The 18,095-nt window shown below is 39.0% G+C and overlaps 1 protein-coding gene across 1 annotated transcript in view; it reads right to left on the reverse strand.

Annotated features, from left to right (window-relative positions):
- The window catches only part of TMEM245 (transmembrane protein 245), a 64,433-nt gene that overhangs the window by 11,566 nt on the left and 34,772 nt on the right, over nt 1-18,095 (reverse strand). The window contains exons 10-16 of the mRNA XM_081104105.1: nt 17,332-17,422; nt 14,477-14,575; nt 13,382-13,513; nt 10,462-10,584; nt 10,186-10,331; nt 3,471-3,571; nt 1,929-2,103 (exon numbers count right to left, since the gene is read on the reverse strand). Coding sequence (XP_080960231.1) covers nt 1,929-2,103; nt 3,471-3,571; nt 10,186-10,331; nt 10,462-10,584; nt 13,382-13,513; nt 14,477-14,575; nt 17,332-17,422 — 867 coding nt within the window. The remainder of the gene's footprint in view (nt 1-1,928; nt 2,104-3,470; nt 3,572-10,185; nt 10,332-10,461; nt 10,585-13,381; nt 13,514-14,476; nt 14,576-17,331; nt 17,423-18,095) is intronic.

The following is an 18,095-nucleotide window of genomic DNA, read 5'->3' on the forward strand; positions in this document are numbered from 1 at the left end:
TTATAGTTCAATAAGTAACATGTGAAATAAGCCAGTCTTCAGAAAACCAATACATTATATTCACAATTTATCTTCCTTTTTCCAAAAAAAGGATACAGGGCAGTATTCCATGTATGCTATGTCAATAAATGATACATTTAAGTAAAGTTCTATCAAAAATGCTAACTGCTTTAAAAAAATGTCCTGAGAGCTTTTAAGAAAAAGCTTAATTTATGCAAAACCTTTCATGTCCTAATAATGCTGATTAAATAAGGTATTATTTTATTATTAAGAAAAAATTTACATATAAATTTTACCTAATATAAAACATGCAGTAAAGTTTAAAGAAATGAAAGCTCTTTGATATAAACTGTGTACCTATTCCTACTATTTACATATCAATTGTTAAGCACTAGTTACCACTCTGATTTCTCTTATCTTTAATCTTCTCTCTCAAGTTTTAGCATTAAAGCTCCTAGGAGGCTTGTGTATAGAGTTGCTTGTTGCTTGTTGCTCTGGACCTCTGGAGCTTCAGAGTGGTTCTACTTCATTTGTTTTCTACTTTAACTTACTAGAGAGAGGACAAAGGACACAGAATTTGTCCTTATATAATTTCAAATTAGCTGAAGGGTGTACCATTTCTATAAACTCAGACCACATCTAACCTCATTGTGATGATGAGTTTTACTGAAGGAAAACTTACTACTAGTATGATAGCTTCGGTAGGCTGTATCCTGAATTTAAGAAGTTGATTAAAATTCAACATCTAGTGACATCCTAGATTCGAATAAACAATGTGAATCGGAATATGTAACTAAATGAGACTTGGCTTGATTTGCTTAATAAATCAAGCCAGTTCTAAAATAAATATCAAAATCTATAAAATATATCTATACAAATATGGAGCTAATATGCTAATGGTCGACATGCCGTAACGGTAACGACCAGGTCATTAGCATATTAGCTGGGGTGTTGCTCCGGAGACGGGGTGGAAGCGGGGAGGCACCCTGAGGAAGTGGGACCATCCTGCGCCGGGGAGGGCAGGGGTGAGAGCCCATAGCACCCCCCTCAACAGTCCTTCGCCACCCACTGCTCACACTGAGTGCCCTGCAGCCCACCTGCCAGGGGAAGGAGCACAGCGCAGCAGGCAGGAGGCTTCCACGCTCTCCTCTGGCGCCATGACGGGGCAGAGCCACCGCGCTGCTCCGGAGACTGGTCGGAAGTGGGGAGGCACCCAGAGAAGGCGGGACCAGCCCGAGGTGACTGAGGGACTGAGGGCAGGGCTTGAAGCGGCCAGAGAAGGCCAGAGGGTTTGGGGGCTGGGCCAGGCTCGCTGGAGCTCTGCATGGACAGGTTCGGGTGTCAAGGCAGGGCTGCAGGTGGGTGGGCAGCATTGCGCGATTTCCAATCGTGAGCTGGGCTCCTAGTATATATATATTTTGATATCATGAGGCTCAAGTTTGGCTTCTGTCTTAAATTTAACCTGTACCCATCAAAGAACCACACTATCTAACATCTTAAATAAGAGAGCTGTTTGTCAAATATTTAGCTTGATGAGATTTGGTTTTACATGGAAATCACCAGACATACAACTTAATAATGTCTTTTCTCCAAAAGCAAAGACTTTCTGAAAATAATCACAAACTTGTTACTTTGAATATTTTATGCACATCTAGTAACATTTCTTTCCTCTGTTATTCATATTTTTGTTTTAACTCAGGGTCTTATTTATGATGAAGTATACTTACATGACACCAAAATACCTTGAAAACAATATTAATTATGTTAAATTAAACTCTGATTATACAGTGGGATCACAGAAGGCTACTTCACTAAAAACTCCCACTCCTGTCCTTTCTCCCATCTCCAAAAGAAATATAAAAACGCTCCTTTAAAAATGCCACAGAAATCCCTGGACATGATTCCTGGAAGCTCTATAGGATACTTACCCTGAAATATCAGAATAGATGGCAGTATCTACAAAGTATGTTGGCAAGAGATGAAAAACCAGCAGTAAGACGGCTTTGCATCCTAAGCCCTGTGTAAGCCACAGGTCTAGAACTGCAGGTATTGCTGCCCAGTATGTCCCCAGAAATGGCACTGCTCCAAGGATTGCTGCTAAAGCTAGTAAAAGATTAATTAAGAAATGCAACTGAACATCATCAGCAAAACAGCAAAACAGCAGAACCTAAGCAGCTCCTCCCATTTGAAAATTTCCACCAAAACAAGTTAAATAGCAACTCAAGTTTTCAGGGAATGTTATATCCTTGTTTAACTAACTTTGCTAGTTAAATGAAGGTCTGAGATCTTAAAACTTGATCTTGAAAAACTTTCTAAAATGTGTGTCTACTTCATGACTCTATTCTTTAGCAACTAAGTTTTTGTGTCTTGTGGTTATTTTGAATCAATGGTAGTTAATTAATATACACTCCTATAACGTAACTATAGAACATTAGTCAAAATTTGTACTGAGTCCAAAGCCAAATCAGTTTCAATAGCCCAGAGATGAGTCTTTACCTTGATTCTTTCTAATAAAAAAATGAAATGTAATTTAAAAATAACAAAACACCCAGCTTGTTGAGGATCTTACTCGAGCTTGTCTCCTGCCAGAACCTTACATGAAAGCACTCTACAGAGAGTTGGGCTCTCCTGATTAAAGTCAAGCAGACGTGGATTCCAGTTCGGTCCTAACCATGAACCAGGCCTGTGACTTTGGAACACTTTGGTTTCTCATCTACACGACGGGACATCAGCTGCCCTGCCTGCCTCGTAGGGCTGTCGTGATCAACCTCCCTGCACTCAGGGTGCTTGCATGTCGGAGGATGGCTTTGTGGAAAACAACGTAGGGAAGAACCTGAATGAACTTGGGAATGTAAAGGAGGATGGGAGCACAGACCACAGTGGAAAAAACTGGTGGTAGAGGCACATGTGGAAGGCAGATATATTAGGAAGACAAGCAGCCACGCAAATAAAGGTAGAAAAAGTGGAAGGAGAGGAGCAGAGATAACACGGAGGAAAGTAAAAGATCATCATTAAACCGTCCTGGTGCGTATGGAATGTGGGTATTACCAGAATAGACCTCAAGAGGTGTGGGGACAGTTTATGGGCCCTCAGAAGCATTCATCTTGCCCATGGGACAACCTCCTTCATGGGGCAAAGCTATTTGATCAACTCCCTGCTTCCTGCCAGTCAGTTCAGTTCAGACACTTATTGAGTGCCTATTATGGGCTAGGTGTTGTGCTTAGTAATAGGACATTCATTCATTCAACAAACAGTACACTGTGCTTTCTATATGCTGGGTATTATTCTAGCTACTGGGGATACAGCAATAAATTAACATGACAAATTGTATTTCTGTTCCTAATTTGGACGAGATTTGATCTCAAACTTTTAGTATTTTTAATTTGGGGAATAGGACATTTCCCAATGTATGTAAAATGGCTTAACTTTCCTTAAATAGAGGACAGTGAAAGTTATGACATAGTCGTTACCTGATGGTATGAAGACAATATTGATGCCAAATATAGTATGAGTCAGCCAGGTGTACAATCCATAGAAGCCAGCCATTTTGAGGGAAGCATCAAACACCCCTCTAGAGGACCCAAAGATAAAAGGGAAAGTAAATGAACATAGTATATTGTGATTCAGAAAAAATCACTCTTTCTGGGCTTCTGGCTACTTCATTACAAATCTGATAACAGCTTCAATTTTTCCATTGCCTGAGAATGCAGTTTTCATTTTGTTCTATAGAAACATAAAGACTTCTTTTAAAACCCAGAAATGTTTTCTAAACTATTCTTTACATTTCTTTCTGATGAAAAGTGGAATAAAACACCTTTAAATACCCTAGTCACTGAGATAATTAATCAACTTTTCACTTCTAAAGCAGACCTTTTACTGCCAAAATAGGTGAAAAGAAAATCAAGTGTGAAAATCATATTTCTGAGGATACAGTTAAACTCTAAGATCTCTAGACTGTGGCCAGCCCTCCCCTTTGGGAAGAGCAAGGGAGGGATAACAGAACTTGTGCTCGGCAGCCTCCCTTCTGTTGACAAAATTTCCCACATTTCTTCAACTATTCAACCAAGCCTACAAAGTAACTTCTGCAAATGCCCACTATCAAAGAATGCATGTCATTAGGAGAGAATCTATGAAAAAAAAAAGAGAGAAAAAAGAAAAAGAAAATCAAACATATTAACTCCAAAGTAAAATCAGAGACAAAAATACAAGAGGTGGGGGCAATGGCGGGATAAGGACACATATGTAATACCTTAATCAATAAAGAAAAAAAAGAAAAATAAATAAAACCTCCCTAAGTCATATTCCCGAAAAACATTATATACACATACATACACACACACACACACGCACACACACACACGCACACACACACAGAGGGGTAAAAACAGATACTCATATTCGGTGATTAATAGGAATGAAATACAAAAAAAATGCAGTCTCAGGCACTTCATTTGTGCTTTCCAAGTGGAAATTATTAAGACAGTACTGTGTCAGAAGCAGCAAATTTTAAGCTATCACAAGGCATCACAAAATTACAAACATCGGGATTGTGGAGGGCACAGGAGAGGCTCTTTGCAATGGAAAAAGCAGGGGCTGTTGCAGCAAAGGTGGCACTGAACCCACAAAAAGAAACACCAAGCTTTTTCAAAGTAGCCCAAGAGGTTTCCTGTCAGAGCACAGTCAAGCTCTGGAACCTACTGATTCAGTCATTTCATAGGGTTTGGAGACACGGATTTGGGGACAAGTGGCTCTCCAAATGTGAAACCTTCTTTGGCACCCTGACCAGCAGCTTTCACTCAAGAATGTCTTAAAAGTGCCATGAGACCTCTGACAATAAGGACACAGATTAAAGTGGTATCAAAAAGACTGAAAGGAATGGAGATGGCCCACAGGAAATATAAAAAATGTAAATAGTAACCGAATAGAGGAGACAGAGGGAAAGGAAAACGGCAAAGAGGGAAAGCACGGCAGTGTCTCAAAGACATGGAGAAGCCCAGAATGGAGGGAACATGGAAGAAAAGGGAATACATTTAGTTTGGGCAATGGTTAGAAAAAAAAGGAAGATGAGGTAGCTGGAAATAAGAGACGAGGCCTAAGAGAGATACGCCAGACGGGATTACTCACAGAAAAGGATAAGCTACCCCAAGGGGAAAGCCTGGAGAAAATGGGCCAATGGACTGTGTTCTCAAAGGACCCACAGACAAACACCACACCAGCCAGAGATAACACAATCACTTCTGGAGTAGGAAGAAAATCACTACAGGGCGGTATTCCCAGAGACCAAGGGAGAAAGAAGCTTTTGACAAGAAGGGAATAATAATAGATCAACCACCACAGAGAATTAATGAGAATAACGTCTAAGAAAAAAAGTACAGAATTTGACTAGAACTGGGGGAGTCAATGAGAAAAGATATAGTTGTAGTGCTTTCATCAACCTTACATTATTTAAGAAATGTTAAGCCAAAAAATAAGTTGACACAAAGGTGCAACAGAATATCACAACTGAATCATCTGCCGGGGTGGCAAGGAGGCAACACTCAATCCAAAAGGACCACTTGCAGGAAACAGAACAGCCCTCTTTCTTCTGCCTTTAAATATTGACTGTTCGTAATTTTCTCACTAAAGCACTGTTTAAGTAGTTTTGTGGACCCTAAATGCATTATATATTGCTTGCAGTTACTAAACATATTTATGCAACTCAATGAGGGAGGAAAAGACAATATATTCCCCCCTACTGGGGGAATTATCGGAAGTATTACTTCTGATCTGATACACAAGCTTTATAAAACCATTTACTAAGAGCATTTTTAACTCCCTGAAATGCCTAGCCATTTTTCTTCTTTTTTCTGTCTCAGCTTTATTGAACTATAATTTATAAACAGTAAAACTCACCAACTTTAAGTACATAATTCAGTAAATTTTGATTAAATATACAGTTTCATAACCACTGCTGCAATCAAGACATAAAACATTTCTATCACCCCCAACAGTTTCCTCATCCCCTTTTATAGTCAATCCCTCCCTAAACCTGGGTCTCTGAAAGCCACTGGATATGCTTTTTGTCACTACAGTTTTGCCTTCTCTACAGGAGAGTCAGGGAAGGAGACATGAGGACAGAAGTGAAATAAGAGAGAAAAAGAGATAGGAAGATGCTAACTAAAAAATTAACAAGGGGTTGCTTCAATTATATAGGCAAGTAGCAAACATTTGAATCTCAATACCAGTTCTATTGTAAGCCTATTAAAATAAATTTAGCAATTTTTAAAGCAACACAATGAGAAACTAAATACAAGACAAAGTTTTTTAAGGTCACTTTCCTTGGAAACTTAAAGAAGTAAATGGTTAGGTTTATTAGACCAATCTTTAACCAAGTAGGTTAAATAGGCATTACATTTACTGATTTGGTTATTATTTAAGAACTAGCTAATTTAATTTCCCAATTATGCATAAGAAAGTCTGTCTCTCTATTCCAGTATTAGGAGAGATATCTCTTCAAATAAATGAAAATACATTTTCTAACAGCTTTAAATTCTCCCTTACACATTTCAAATACATGTTTATAACCTTAAATCATGAGAATTTCTTTCCAATGAAAATTCACTTTGCTCCAAGTAAAAAATGAAAGTGCTGATTTACTAAATGATCAACACTGATTTTTTAAAAAATCCCCAAATACTGTTAGTCCTCCAAAATTGGGGGATAGACATGGAAAGCATGTTCACTTTCCAAATGAAAATCTCACAATACGTACATCCTACCCACTGGCACTGAAAAGCTGCAATTCCACAAGCAAGAGCCATACCCGTGTGCATGCACTCATGTGAAAATATCACACACACTAAATTGCACTGAGGCCGTGGAACATGCAACTTAGTAATGTGCAATATCTCCACCAGAGCAAGCAGAATGGGAGCATCAGGGAAGAAGGGTATGATGCAAACATTCAGGACACAACATGCTCTAAGGGGAGGAAAATGGTTTGGGAATGAAGGATGCATGCCACTGACTCAAAAATCCATGAAATGAAAACCCAACCACAAATGCATTTAATTTAGACTGCTTATTCAGAATTGCGAATAACAATTAAGGTTCAAAAATTCAATGAGATGGTGATTATACAGTAACCACATATTTCGAAAGGCAAAGCCTGAAGAACAAAGACATGTTCACTGTCTGGTCATGCAATTAACTCCCAATTTCAGTTCCACCTTTAAGTTATTAATGGACCACATAAAATGAGTGTAATGAGCGGCTTAACTGCAGCATTGATGATGAATAATGATTGATGCTTATGAAGTCTGTTAATCACTGATAATTTGAAGACTAAACTACACTCTCCGCACACTCTAATAGCATTGTCATAATCATCTGTACAATATTTTTCCTCTTAACATTTTTCTCCCTGAAGAGCTATGTTCCATCTTGAAGACAATCCTTAAGAATGAAAAGTTCGACAGGAGCCCTTAGAACTAGAACCCACTGCCCTCATACACATGAGAAGGATCTTCAGAGGCATCGATGTAAAACCCATACATTTTTCTTTAAGTCTTGAATTTGACCCAGAAAAAAAAAATAGACCAAAAGCACTTAAGATTGCTAAAAATCATCCTGAATTACAATCTTTAATTTATATAACCTGATATAGCTGTGGACAGAAAAATGGCCCAGGCTGTAATAAGCTCTCTAGTCTTATACCATTATTTTCAGACTCACAAAAACCTGTCAGTTTTGAGACCATTAGGATGGTACTAAGGATTGTTAAAAAAATATTTTCTGTATTAAAAATAAGATGATAAAATGAACGGGTTTTGTCCAAGTATACTCTGGAACCAAGACATGGGCTGCTATTAGAGTGCATGATTAATGCGTGCAAACTCAAGTTGATGAGGCAAATCTATTTGTAGAAAGAAACTGATTTCCTCATATCTCTGTAGATGACTTCACTCTTCTAATCTCAAATTCCCTCCTGAGCCAAAGACCTGAATTTTCAGCCATCAGCTTCATGTGTCCACCTGAATAGTCTCAACAGAACCACAAAGTTAACTCATGAACTTCTCCCTGAACCGGCTCCTCCTGGAATACCAGAAGAACAATGGGCTTTCATTATCCTGGAGCAAAACATAGCTCTGCTTCTCAATTCCAAGCAACCATGACATTAGAGAATGGAGTTTAAAGCAAAGGGTAGCTTGGTTTTCATGAGAGAGAGAAAAAAAAGGTGACTCAATGACCAGCATTCAGAGGACGGTCAGCAAGTGGTTCACTAAGAAAGCAGAACAAGGGAAAATTCAAAAACTGAGATTTGAAGATAGAAAAGCTTTTGTGAGAAAAAGAGTCAGTGCTAATAAAGATTACTTTAGGAAAATAAACTACCATATTTCTTGAAGTTCTCTATGGACAAGGTAGATATTTTTTGGTAAATCTTGTCTTAGTCAACTGACTAGAGGATTCTGCCACTCTTTGAGATGGTGGATTCAATAGCTTTATGAAACTGGGAAGATAGAACGTTATTTTCTTCTTTGGTAAAAAAAAAAAAAAATTTTTTTTTGGCAGATAGATGGCATTTAGATAAACTAAAGTTAATCTATTGCTGGAGTTTTCATCATTCGGTTACTCAGTAAAGATGATAACCAAGAGTTGCACTGGCCGAGGAGGCTGCTAAGGCCAGGAGGTTCTTCCCGAGGAACAGCTTCACCGTGAAAGCTCCCAAACTTAGAGCCTTTACATGAATCCTTCCCCCACTCCCCGGATACCCAAGGGCACCACAGTAGATAAGAACTGTTTTTGTTTTTTGTTTTTATCCAAAATGAAAAAAACCCACTTTGATTTCTAATCAAGGATTCAAGATACTGGTGAAGACCTTACTCAGGCCTTGCTAAGTAGGAAAAGGGAGAAAACCTACCAAAGTTTCCAGAGAGAAGATATTTGAGGAGCACTCATCCTATTTAAATGAGGAGGGTTTTATGAAGATCCAAGGGGTATCTTCACTAGCTGGTACATGAATACATTAAGAAAAGAAGCCAAGCTCAGCCACACAGGATTATCAGTCAAATCAAGATTTCTGCAGAAGATTGGTTCCAAGCAATGGTATATTTTACAAGTATGAGAAATGCCAGCCAAAGATTCACTGTTCAAGAGAAGCTTACAACCACCTGGCCAATAACTTATTAGAAAAAGGAGCTCAAAAGGACACCATGAGGAGTTAACATGGGCAGCTAGTCATAGAAAGTAAACATGTCGGGGAAGGCCTGGGGCGGAGTGGGAGTTGGGTGGAAGGGGGCAGAAAGGGAGAAGATGAGAGACATCTGTAATACTGTCAACAATAAAGATTTTTTTAAAAAAAGTAAAAATGTGATAAAGTATTAATGATAAATTCAGAGCAATGAGGGACAAGGCCGAGGCTTCAAAAGGCCTCTCCCTACTGGAAATGAGAAAAAAAGAAAAGGGGCGGGGCGGGGGGGGGGGGGCAGTTGCCTGTGACCTGGAAAGAGCATGTGAAAAACAAATGCTGAAGAAGCATCTCATTCAGAAACCAAGCCTGCAATACATGGATCCCAGAAAACATGATGGAAGTTTCTGGCCAGAACCTACAATGTACACAGAGACTATGCCTTAAAGATAACCCAAAACGCTGCACTGCCAGTGTCCCAACTACCCCCTGCAGAAGGCACGGCCTGGCTGCAGAGGGAGAGGAAGACACCGGGAAGCCATCGACGCCCTCCCAGGACAGAGCTGGAATTCCTGAGGACAGGAGGAGGGTTCTGAGAGAAGGTGAGGTATATGAGTGAGCAAGTACTGTGATTGGCACCTAGAGCAAGAGCCTTCGAAGGAACAGCCGAGGGGGACAGGCCATGAATCTTTGTAAACCATGGGCTTGAGAGTAGGATATTGGAATTATTTGGAATTTTTTTCTTATCAACATTTTCACTGCTTATATTATCCTCTCAAAAGGAGATACATTTTTTTTTTTATTTTTATTTTTTAAAACATCAGCAGTTCCCTCACTAGGTTAGCACTGAACGTTACCAGGAAGGCTCAAGACAGAAACCGAACGGGCTTCTCATGAAAAGAAGAATAGCGTGAATCTTTTTTTTTTTTTTTTCAGAGATAGTAACTTCCCTTTATTTAATCTCCACATTCATGTCCCCTTCATCTTTTTATATAGAATAGCGTGAATCTTAACCCTACCTGATAGCTTCTTCCACAGACTGGCCAATAATATTAGAAGAAGGGCCTGGCTGAGACAGTGGTGTCAGGCTTATCACCCACTTCACGGGCTTGTAGTACTCATCACTGGAACTTAACAGATAAAACAGTGTGGTCAGGAAAATGATCTGCAAAACAAAGGACAGTATCTCCTAAAAAAATCACATTTGGAGACTACAGGAAGGAAACACCAATGGCGCCAAGAATATGCATTACTGTGCACGGAACTGTGATGTGTTCTTATCTATATGTACATACCAGAGAGAGCACGAAATTGAGAAGGGCCGTGCCACTGTAGAAGAGGATGGTCAGGAGCGTGGTGACAGTGGTGAAAAGCAGGCTCACGTTTCGGCTCATAACAATCCACAGAGACTCCAAGATCTGCGAGGAGAAAGCTGAGTATCAGAACTAATCCTCGGATAAGAAGTTTCTCCAGGTATCTGTGTGCTTTTAATACAGTACCATAAACTGAAAGGGCAAGCACTGGAAAAAAAAATCATCTGAAAACATCTGAATATTGATTAGGAAAGAAAATGATTATGCAAATTATGATGAATCTACTCCAAATAATATTAGGCAGCCATTAAAATCACCTCTATTATGACAATTGGAACATATTTTATGATATAATGCTAAGTTTAAAAAGCAGGATAGGAAAATTTTATAGATAGCATGATTATAACTGTGAAAATGGTATGCACAGGAATAATACCGATAGGAGAATATGTCAAAGTGCAACCTTGGCATGTAGGCTCACAAGTGCGGGTCATGAAAATCTAGCGTTTGTTTTATTGGCTTCCCTCCCTCTTTCCACCTTCAACTTAACTTCATGTACAACTACCAGAGCATCTTCACTAAAATCACAATAAAAGAAATGAACAGACAGGGTCGGGGCAGAGCTCTGCAGCTGAAAACCGTTCCTCACATAAACGATGACCCTTCTATTAAGAACTACTGAGTTCAGTTGATCCATCACTTGCAACTTTACTAGAACCAGATATTAAAATAAAGTTTACTAATATATGTTAAATATTACTAAAGGGAGATGTATATTACCAATAGCACACCTCTATGTTTTCTATTCCCTATTTCTTCATAAACTTAATTCCTTTATGATAATGTGTATTCTGTTCTCCCTCAGTAATATAAAACATGGAAGCAAAATGACCAGAAAAACTTAAAAATTTTTAAAAATATCCTTAGTTTTCATCCCATAAACCTCACAACACTGGGAAGAAATGCAGATGAAACCATCTTTATTTTATAGATATGCAAACTGAAGCCCAGAGTTTTAAAAAAACACTTGCCCAAGGGCAGGGAGCTAATATGTGGAACCAGAGCTGAGACCAGAACTCATAACGTCTGATTTTATTTTGGTGCCTACCCTTTCCAAAACAGCAGCTGTTTTTTGTCATATGTTCAAGTTACACCATCTGTGCTATGAAAGGCCTACCCATTCCTTTCCTACCTCAACTGTACCATTTATTAAAGCACATTTTGTTGTCCTCTGCATTTCTTGCAAACCTCAGCTCTGTCTTCATAAGAGAACTTTGGCAGGCTGGTCTCATTTACAAAAACTCCTTACATAAAATCTTGAAAATGTTTCACAATGCCTACAAAAATATGCATGATTGACTGTTTGACCCTGCGGGGTAAAGGAATGAATGAATAATGGCACTGATTCCAGAGACAAACCAACAATGCCCTTACTTGTGATTTTGACAGGCATTCTTTTGGGGGCCTCAGTCATTCTGGAATTTTTTTTTTTTAAAGTTTTGAATAGTTTCTAGGTTACACTGATAGGAAATGCCCTGTGGTAATTCTTAAGATATTAACTGAATTCATTAATTGTAGACTGATAGTTGCCAAGATCAAATAGTAACCTCTCTGTGTACTCAAGAGGATTGGGAAGGAAGGTTTAGAATATAAGAAAGAGCAGTTGGGCAAAGTATGATGGCAGAAATAGATACATTCAATTTCAAACTGTTATAGCTCTATTAGGTGAATGGGAGGAAGGGAAAGTGTGAGTGCAGGAATGGGGGGAGGAACCAAAGGAGTTGTACGAAAACCCCAAAGGAGGAGTAGAAGAGCACCGAGGGACTCGAAAGGAAGTCACATCTTTACCTTCATCTTCCATATTGGAAAGCCAAAAGATAATATCTAAAAGTGCAAAACCAAGAAAGAGCAGCGTAAACAGGATTTTAGAAATTCAGAGGTAAACACCCAGAAAAAGCTAAACTTGGGGTGGTGAACACAACACACTGTACAATATATAGATGATGTATTATAGAATTATACACCCGAGTCCTATATAATTTTATTAACCAATGTCACCCCAATAAATTCAATAAATATATTTTAAAAATAAAATGATAAAATAAAACAGAATAAAAGACGACAACTGCTTCTGGAGAATGAGGCTGAAGTAGAGAAGCACAAAAAAATTGCTATTTTTTTTCACTTAAAATCTTAAAGCATTTAAAATAAATCTTAAAGCATTTTTGGCTTTTCAACTATACTCATCTATTATTTGGATAAAAATTAAATTGAAAAAATCTAGCATTGCAAATATCGATTTTTGTTCATTTGGTGCAAGTTATTTCACAGTAACATTTTTCTCATCTCTGTGAAAAGCCACAGGCTGACTCCCCAAAAAGTACACTAGGGAATGAAGAGCAGTCATTAAAACTTCGCAGCACTGCTAACTGTTCCTTGCCACCTTCTAACCTTTTGTGAAAAAAAACAACAAAAACACACACATACAAAAAAAACAAAGGCAGAGGTGGATGGTGCATGGGGGAGAAAACCATATATCCAGCTGCCAAAAGGGCTTCACCCACCAGAAAGGCAGCTCCCCCTATAGTGGTCCAGCTGGGGCCATTCTGGGCATCCTATGGGAGAAGGATACCTAGCTCAGAGTCTGAGAGCCACAGCATCATGCATATGCTCCCTGGTCAGCATCTCTTGGTTACTCTCCAGGCATCAGGATCAGGGCAGCTACACCTGAGGTTTACAGGTTTTGGACATCTTTCTAGAGCATTTAGAATTTTCAAAACGTCAAATGTTGTGGCATTAAAAACAGAGTAAATAAAGACCTTTAAGTGGGTAAAGAAGACTGAAAATTAGTGTTTCTGTTTTTACTTCTAAGTCCAGTTTAACTATAAATACTATTTCTTACAGAAAGAAATGTCTCGATGTTCTCGTGGACGAAGGACGCGATATCCTGCCAGTCCAGAATGTCTCCCAGCCAGCTGTTCTGACGGTTTATATGCATCTTGTGTCCTTTGTGCCTCCCAGAGTGCGTTACGTTCTATGGAAAAAACAGTTCAGACGTGAAACCTCCATCTTAAGCTCAAGAACAGAAAGTATCAATAACCTCTTCTGTTTTAGGTCCACTTGAGCACTTTAGTAAATACACAAAAGTGAAAAACTTTGCATTATTTAAGAAATCAATTAAGAATTCCACCTAAAGACATAAAAGATAGTATTTTCTGTTAATATGCTAGTTACTGAGTCTAGCTTGAGTGCTTTTCTCCTTAGTACATTTGTGGACACACTTTACTCCTCAGTGTATATTCAACTGTACACAAACACAGCATTTACTTTTATTATTTCCCCCCTTTTTAATCCCTCTGCCTTTTTTTTTTTTTTGCTCTCTCATTTTTGCTTTCTTCCTCCTTCCCTCCTCTCCCTTATTAATCTTCTGTACAAGATAAAGAGGGCAGAGGGAACAGAAAGAATATGAAAAAAAGATCACCTAAAACTAATACAATGTTATGTATCAATTATCTATCAATAAAGCAGTGGGGGGGGGTGGTAAGAATATGAAAAAGAAACAAGAGGGAAGTCTAAGTTGTCTGTCTGGAAGAGAACTGCATTGGCAGGAATGCAGGAATAACTAGGTTTGAAAGAGCTATGAATAAAGAATTTCACCTGTTTATTTTTGTTTTTTTAACACGGCCACTAGAAAAACTAACATTAGGCGGCTTGCATTACATTTCTCCTGCCCAGAGCTAGTTTAGATGATGAGAGGCTGTAGATGATAACGAACAGATGACGGAATACTGATACAGCAGAGGGACTGGTGGACTCTGCCATGGAGATTAACCATCAATCACTTTGACGTTTTGTGGCCTAAGGTTTAAGACCCTGTAGCTTAAAAATGTCAGTAAGTGAAATTCCAGTATTACTAAAGTCCTACTTAGTCATTGGGTCTATAAAATAAAAGGACTTTATTAGTTTACCATTGAAATCCTTAGCTAAAATAACTTACCTTTACAAACCAAGAATGATACAGTCTGTCCCAAAGTTCTAGTACCTGCTTTTCAATCACAGCAGTATTGTTCACCTTATCTCCAAGAATTTTATGAAGCTGGAAGAAATACAGATATAATCTGATTTAATATTCCAGGCAATAACCCAGTAAAATGAATACATGCTGGGTCTTTACATTTGTTCCAAATCAAACTGAAATGCTCCAGACTATTTAATTGCCTCTAGCCACACAATGTTCTCTTCATAAACTTTGCTCCTCAATATTCCCAGTAAATTTCCTCCCTCTCATCTTTTGCTTCTTTTTTCTTTCCTCTATCCTTAGGTCTCAAGGAGAGTTACTCCAAACTGTAAAAGAAGGGTACACATAAAGCCATGACTACGGGCATCTCTGATCACGTCTGCACAGAGGAAAAGCTTTCCATGTGACCCCAGTGCCCACCCATTATACTGAAGTCTCGTGTTACATTTACCGTATTATTAAGAACTGCCACAGAACTTTAAGTGACATTTTAGGACCCTAGCTATAAACGCAAATATGCCTGTTAGTTTGCTGAGAGATGTCGGATCTCAGAGTAAGGCATTTCGCCAAACCTGAATAGGATACATTAAATTGATTCTTGGCTGCCAGACAGTTAAAGGGCATCTTAATCTACATGTTATTGCCTCCTACTGGCCAAACACCTGAACGGCCGTAGGCTAATTCCCCCATTCTGACAATGGACTCTGTACCAAACTCTGACCCTTTGAAGTGTATATCTCTGCCTCGCCTCAGGACAAGTTGTGTTAATAAAAAGCATGGGGTCCTAAGACCTTAGACCTAAGACCTTGGATGTTAGCTCCTTTAGCTAAGCTCCTCTGACCCCCAATGCCTTACAAAATTATATCTCGCCTCCGGACTCTTTATTAGTCTCTGAACTCCTATGTAATCTACGCACAGCCTTCTCCAGATTGCTGAACCCTTCTTGATGCTGGGACAGGAACCCTGGCAATACACAATATTTTCCTTATTTCTAACAGTAAGACAAATGTTCAAGAGTCAAAGGAAATGAGCATTTTTAATGGTTCTTGCATTGGTAAATAAAAGGATTATACCAATGAACACTCTCCAACATTGTCTAAGTCAGTGGTTCTCAACCTTGGCTACACATTAGAATCACCTGGGAATCTTTTTAAAATCCTGATTTATGGGCCTCATCCTCCAGAAATTCTGTTTCTTTGTTATGGGATGGGGCCACAACATTAGTAACAAAGAAACAGAATTTCCAGAGGATGAGGCCCAGAAATCGGGATTTTAAAAAGATTTCCAGGTGATTCTAATGTGCAGCCAAGGTTGAGAAACACTGGTCTAAGTGAACCAATTTTCCCACAGCCTTATGGATAACTGATTTTTAGATAATTTAAAAGGTGTGAACTGATAACTGATTATATTTTTCTTCTTTAGCAACAAGAATGACCATTTTCCATTTTGGTTTTCAATGTGTATTTCCTTTAGTGTGGCCTATTCATACCTTTTGCCCACTTGATGCTGGCCTTATAGATGCTTAAACCAGCTCTTAGACATATTTGATGCAAATACATCTGCCCAATGTTGCTCTTTATATTTAATTGATTTATTCAAACACAACTCTGTGAATATCAAAGCCTTCATCTGTTCATCACATTGTACAATTTACAAATGGCTTTCACCTACGTTATGTGATCTTTACAACAACTCCATGAGTTAGACAGAAAATAGTTTTGGCATCACCTTTATTCATTTGAGAAAACAGAGTTAAAAAGGATCTATGACAGGCTCAGAGTTACACAGACAAGTGGCAGATTCAGGATGAAAAGTTCTCTCAGTCTTTCAACTCAAGCCTATATAACCTACGAACAAAGAACACCTAATAGAGCAAATTACCCGAAATAAGTAAAAACCACAATTACCCTAGGCTAACTTCCTTTCATTTCTTTAAATGTGTCTTTTGCATGGTATGACTGTCAAGGACTCACAGACTTCCTGTTCCCAATTCTTTCTGTCACTTTCCTATCAGCCCGTGAAGTCTCCCTGGAACCAGAAGAGTTCTACAATTTAGGTTACTGACAGCCCCTTTTCTAGATTGTTGGCACAGTGGCCTTTCCTGCAATAAAGAACCATTTCTAACTGGCATCTCCTTCAGCAGGCTCACTCCAAGCACGACAGGGAATAACTAAAATACCACAACTATAACAGTAAAGGAGAGTTCAGCACAATTTTATAGCATGTTATAAAACTGGGAAGACGGGGCCAAAGCTCACAGAGTCTACTAACAGGATCACGGAAGCACACATACTGTGGGTGGGTTGTGACATGCTCTTTGCCCAAGAAGAACAGTAAAGCATTAAGGGCAGTCACAATGCCATTTGAGAACTGACTGACTTAAGGCGAACAGCCTCACCTATGAAATGGGGATGACAAGTCAGTACTCATCTTGTGTGAAGCCTTAGCTGGCCAAGTCTTCCCTGAAACATTTTCTTCTCTAGGCCCCTGTGACACACAGTCTGGGTTTCCTCCTACCTCACAGGCTACTCCTTCTGTCTTCTTTGCCCCTGAGAACCTTATTTGACTACCAAGCTTAGTGACATTCCTTCCTAGTGCACAAATAATGAGTCAGATCCACCTCGAACAAGAAGCAATGGCCAACTTCTGAGCTTGTTCAGGCTACTAGCACTATTCAGTATGATCATGCAGAAGGCTAATTTCACTGTATGTTGCTTGTCGACTTGTAGATATAAACCTGTTTGCAAACGGAAATTATGCTTTATCGAAGCAAGAAATCACTGCCAATGAAGAACTTGCAAAGAGAAATCCACAAAGAGAGGCTGTCCCCTTACCTTGTGGGTTATCCATTCTCGTCCATACTGATACACATTGTTAGCTGCAGAATTGAGGGCTCTTTGGACTACCTGAGCCTCAGGAAGCCAACTAATTTAAATAAAGAAAGAAAATGGACAATTAGCACACTTCCAGTGTACTGCACCCATAACTTTTTGAACCTGATGTACTTGAACAATCAGGAACTTACAAACTCATGAACAGCCATTAACACAGAAATACAAATGAATCACACACAGGAATCCTTGACTTACAGGCCTAATTGGCCTAATTCTAATATTCGGGATTTATTGTCAAGCCTTCCTTATCTTTTGTATCCACTTCCCCCACAACCTCTCTCTCATTCTGCTCTGCCGGGTTTCTCTGTCCCTCCAGTCCTGGGTCACCTGCCTTATTCACACAGCACCAGAGGAAGTAGTTCTGGGACAATGATGGTCAGCATCTGGAATGCACAATGGTGGTTTTCAAACTGTGGTCCACGGACCTGCAGCATCACAACTGCTTAGAAACCCGGCCTAAACTCAGACCCACTGAACAAGAAACTCTGGGGCTAGAGCCCAACAATCTGTATCTAAACAATTCTCTTAACTGCTCCTCACAATGTTATGTACTAGAGATGCTGACATCCACACATTGGTTTGAATCTTTAATATTAACGAGTTCATCATACACTCCACAGAAACAAAATATTTGTGAAGCTTTTTGCAAATTCTCAGTCAGTTCAAGTACTTCTCAGCAAGTAAAACTTTAGAGATACTTATAA

The sequence above is a fragment of the Myotis nattereri genome (genome assembly GCF_964212035.1).
Source record: "Myotis nattereri genome assembly, chromosome: 12".
Classification (NCBI taxonomy): Eukaryota; Metazoa; Chordata; class Mammalia; order Chiroptera; family Vespertilionidae; genus Myotis; species Myotis nattereri.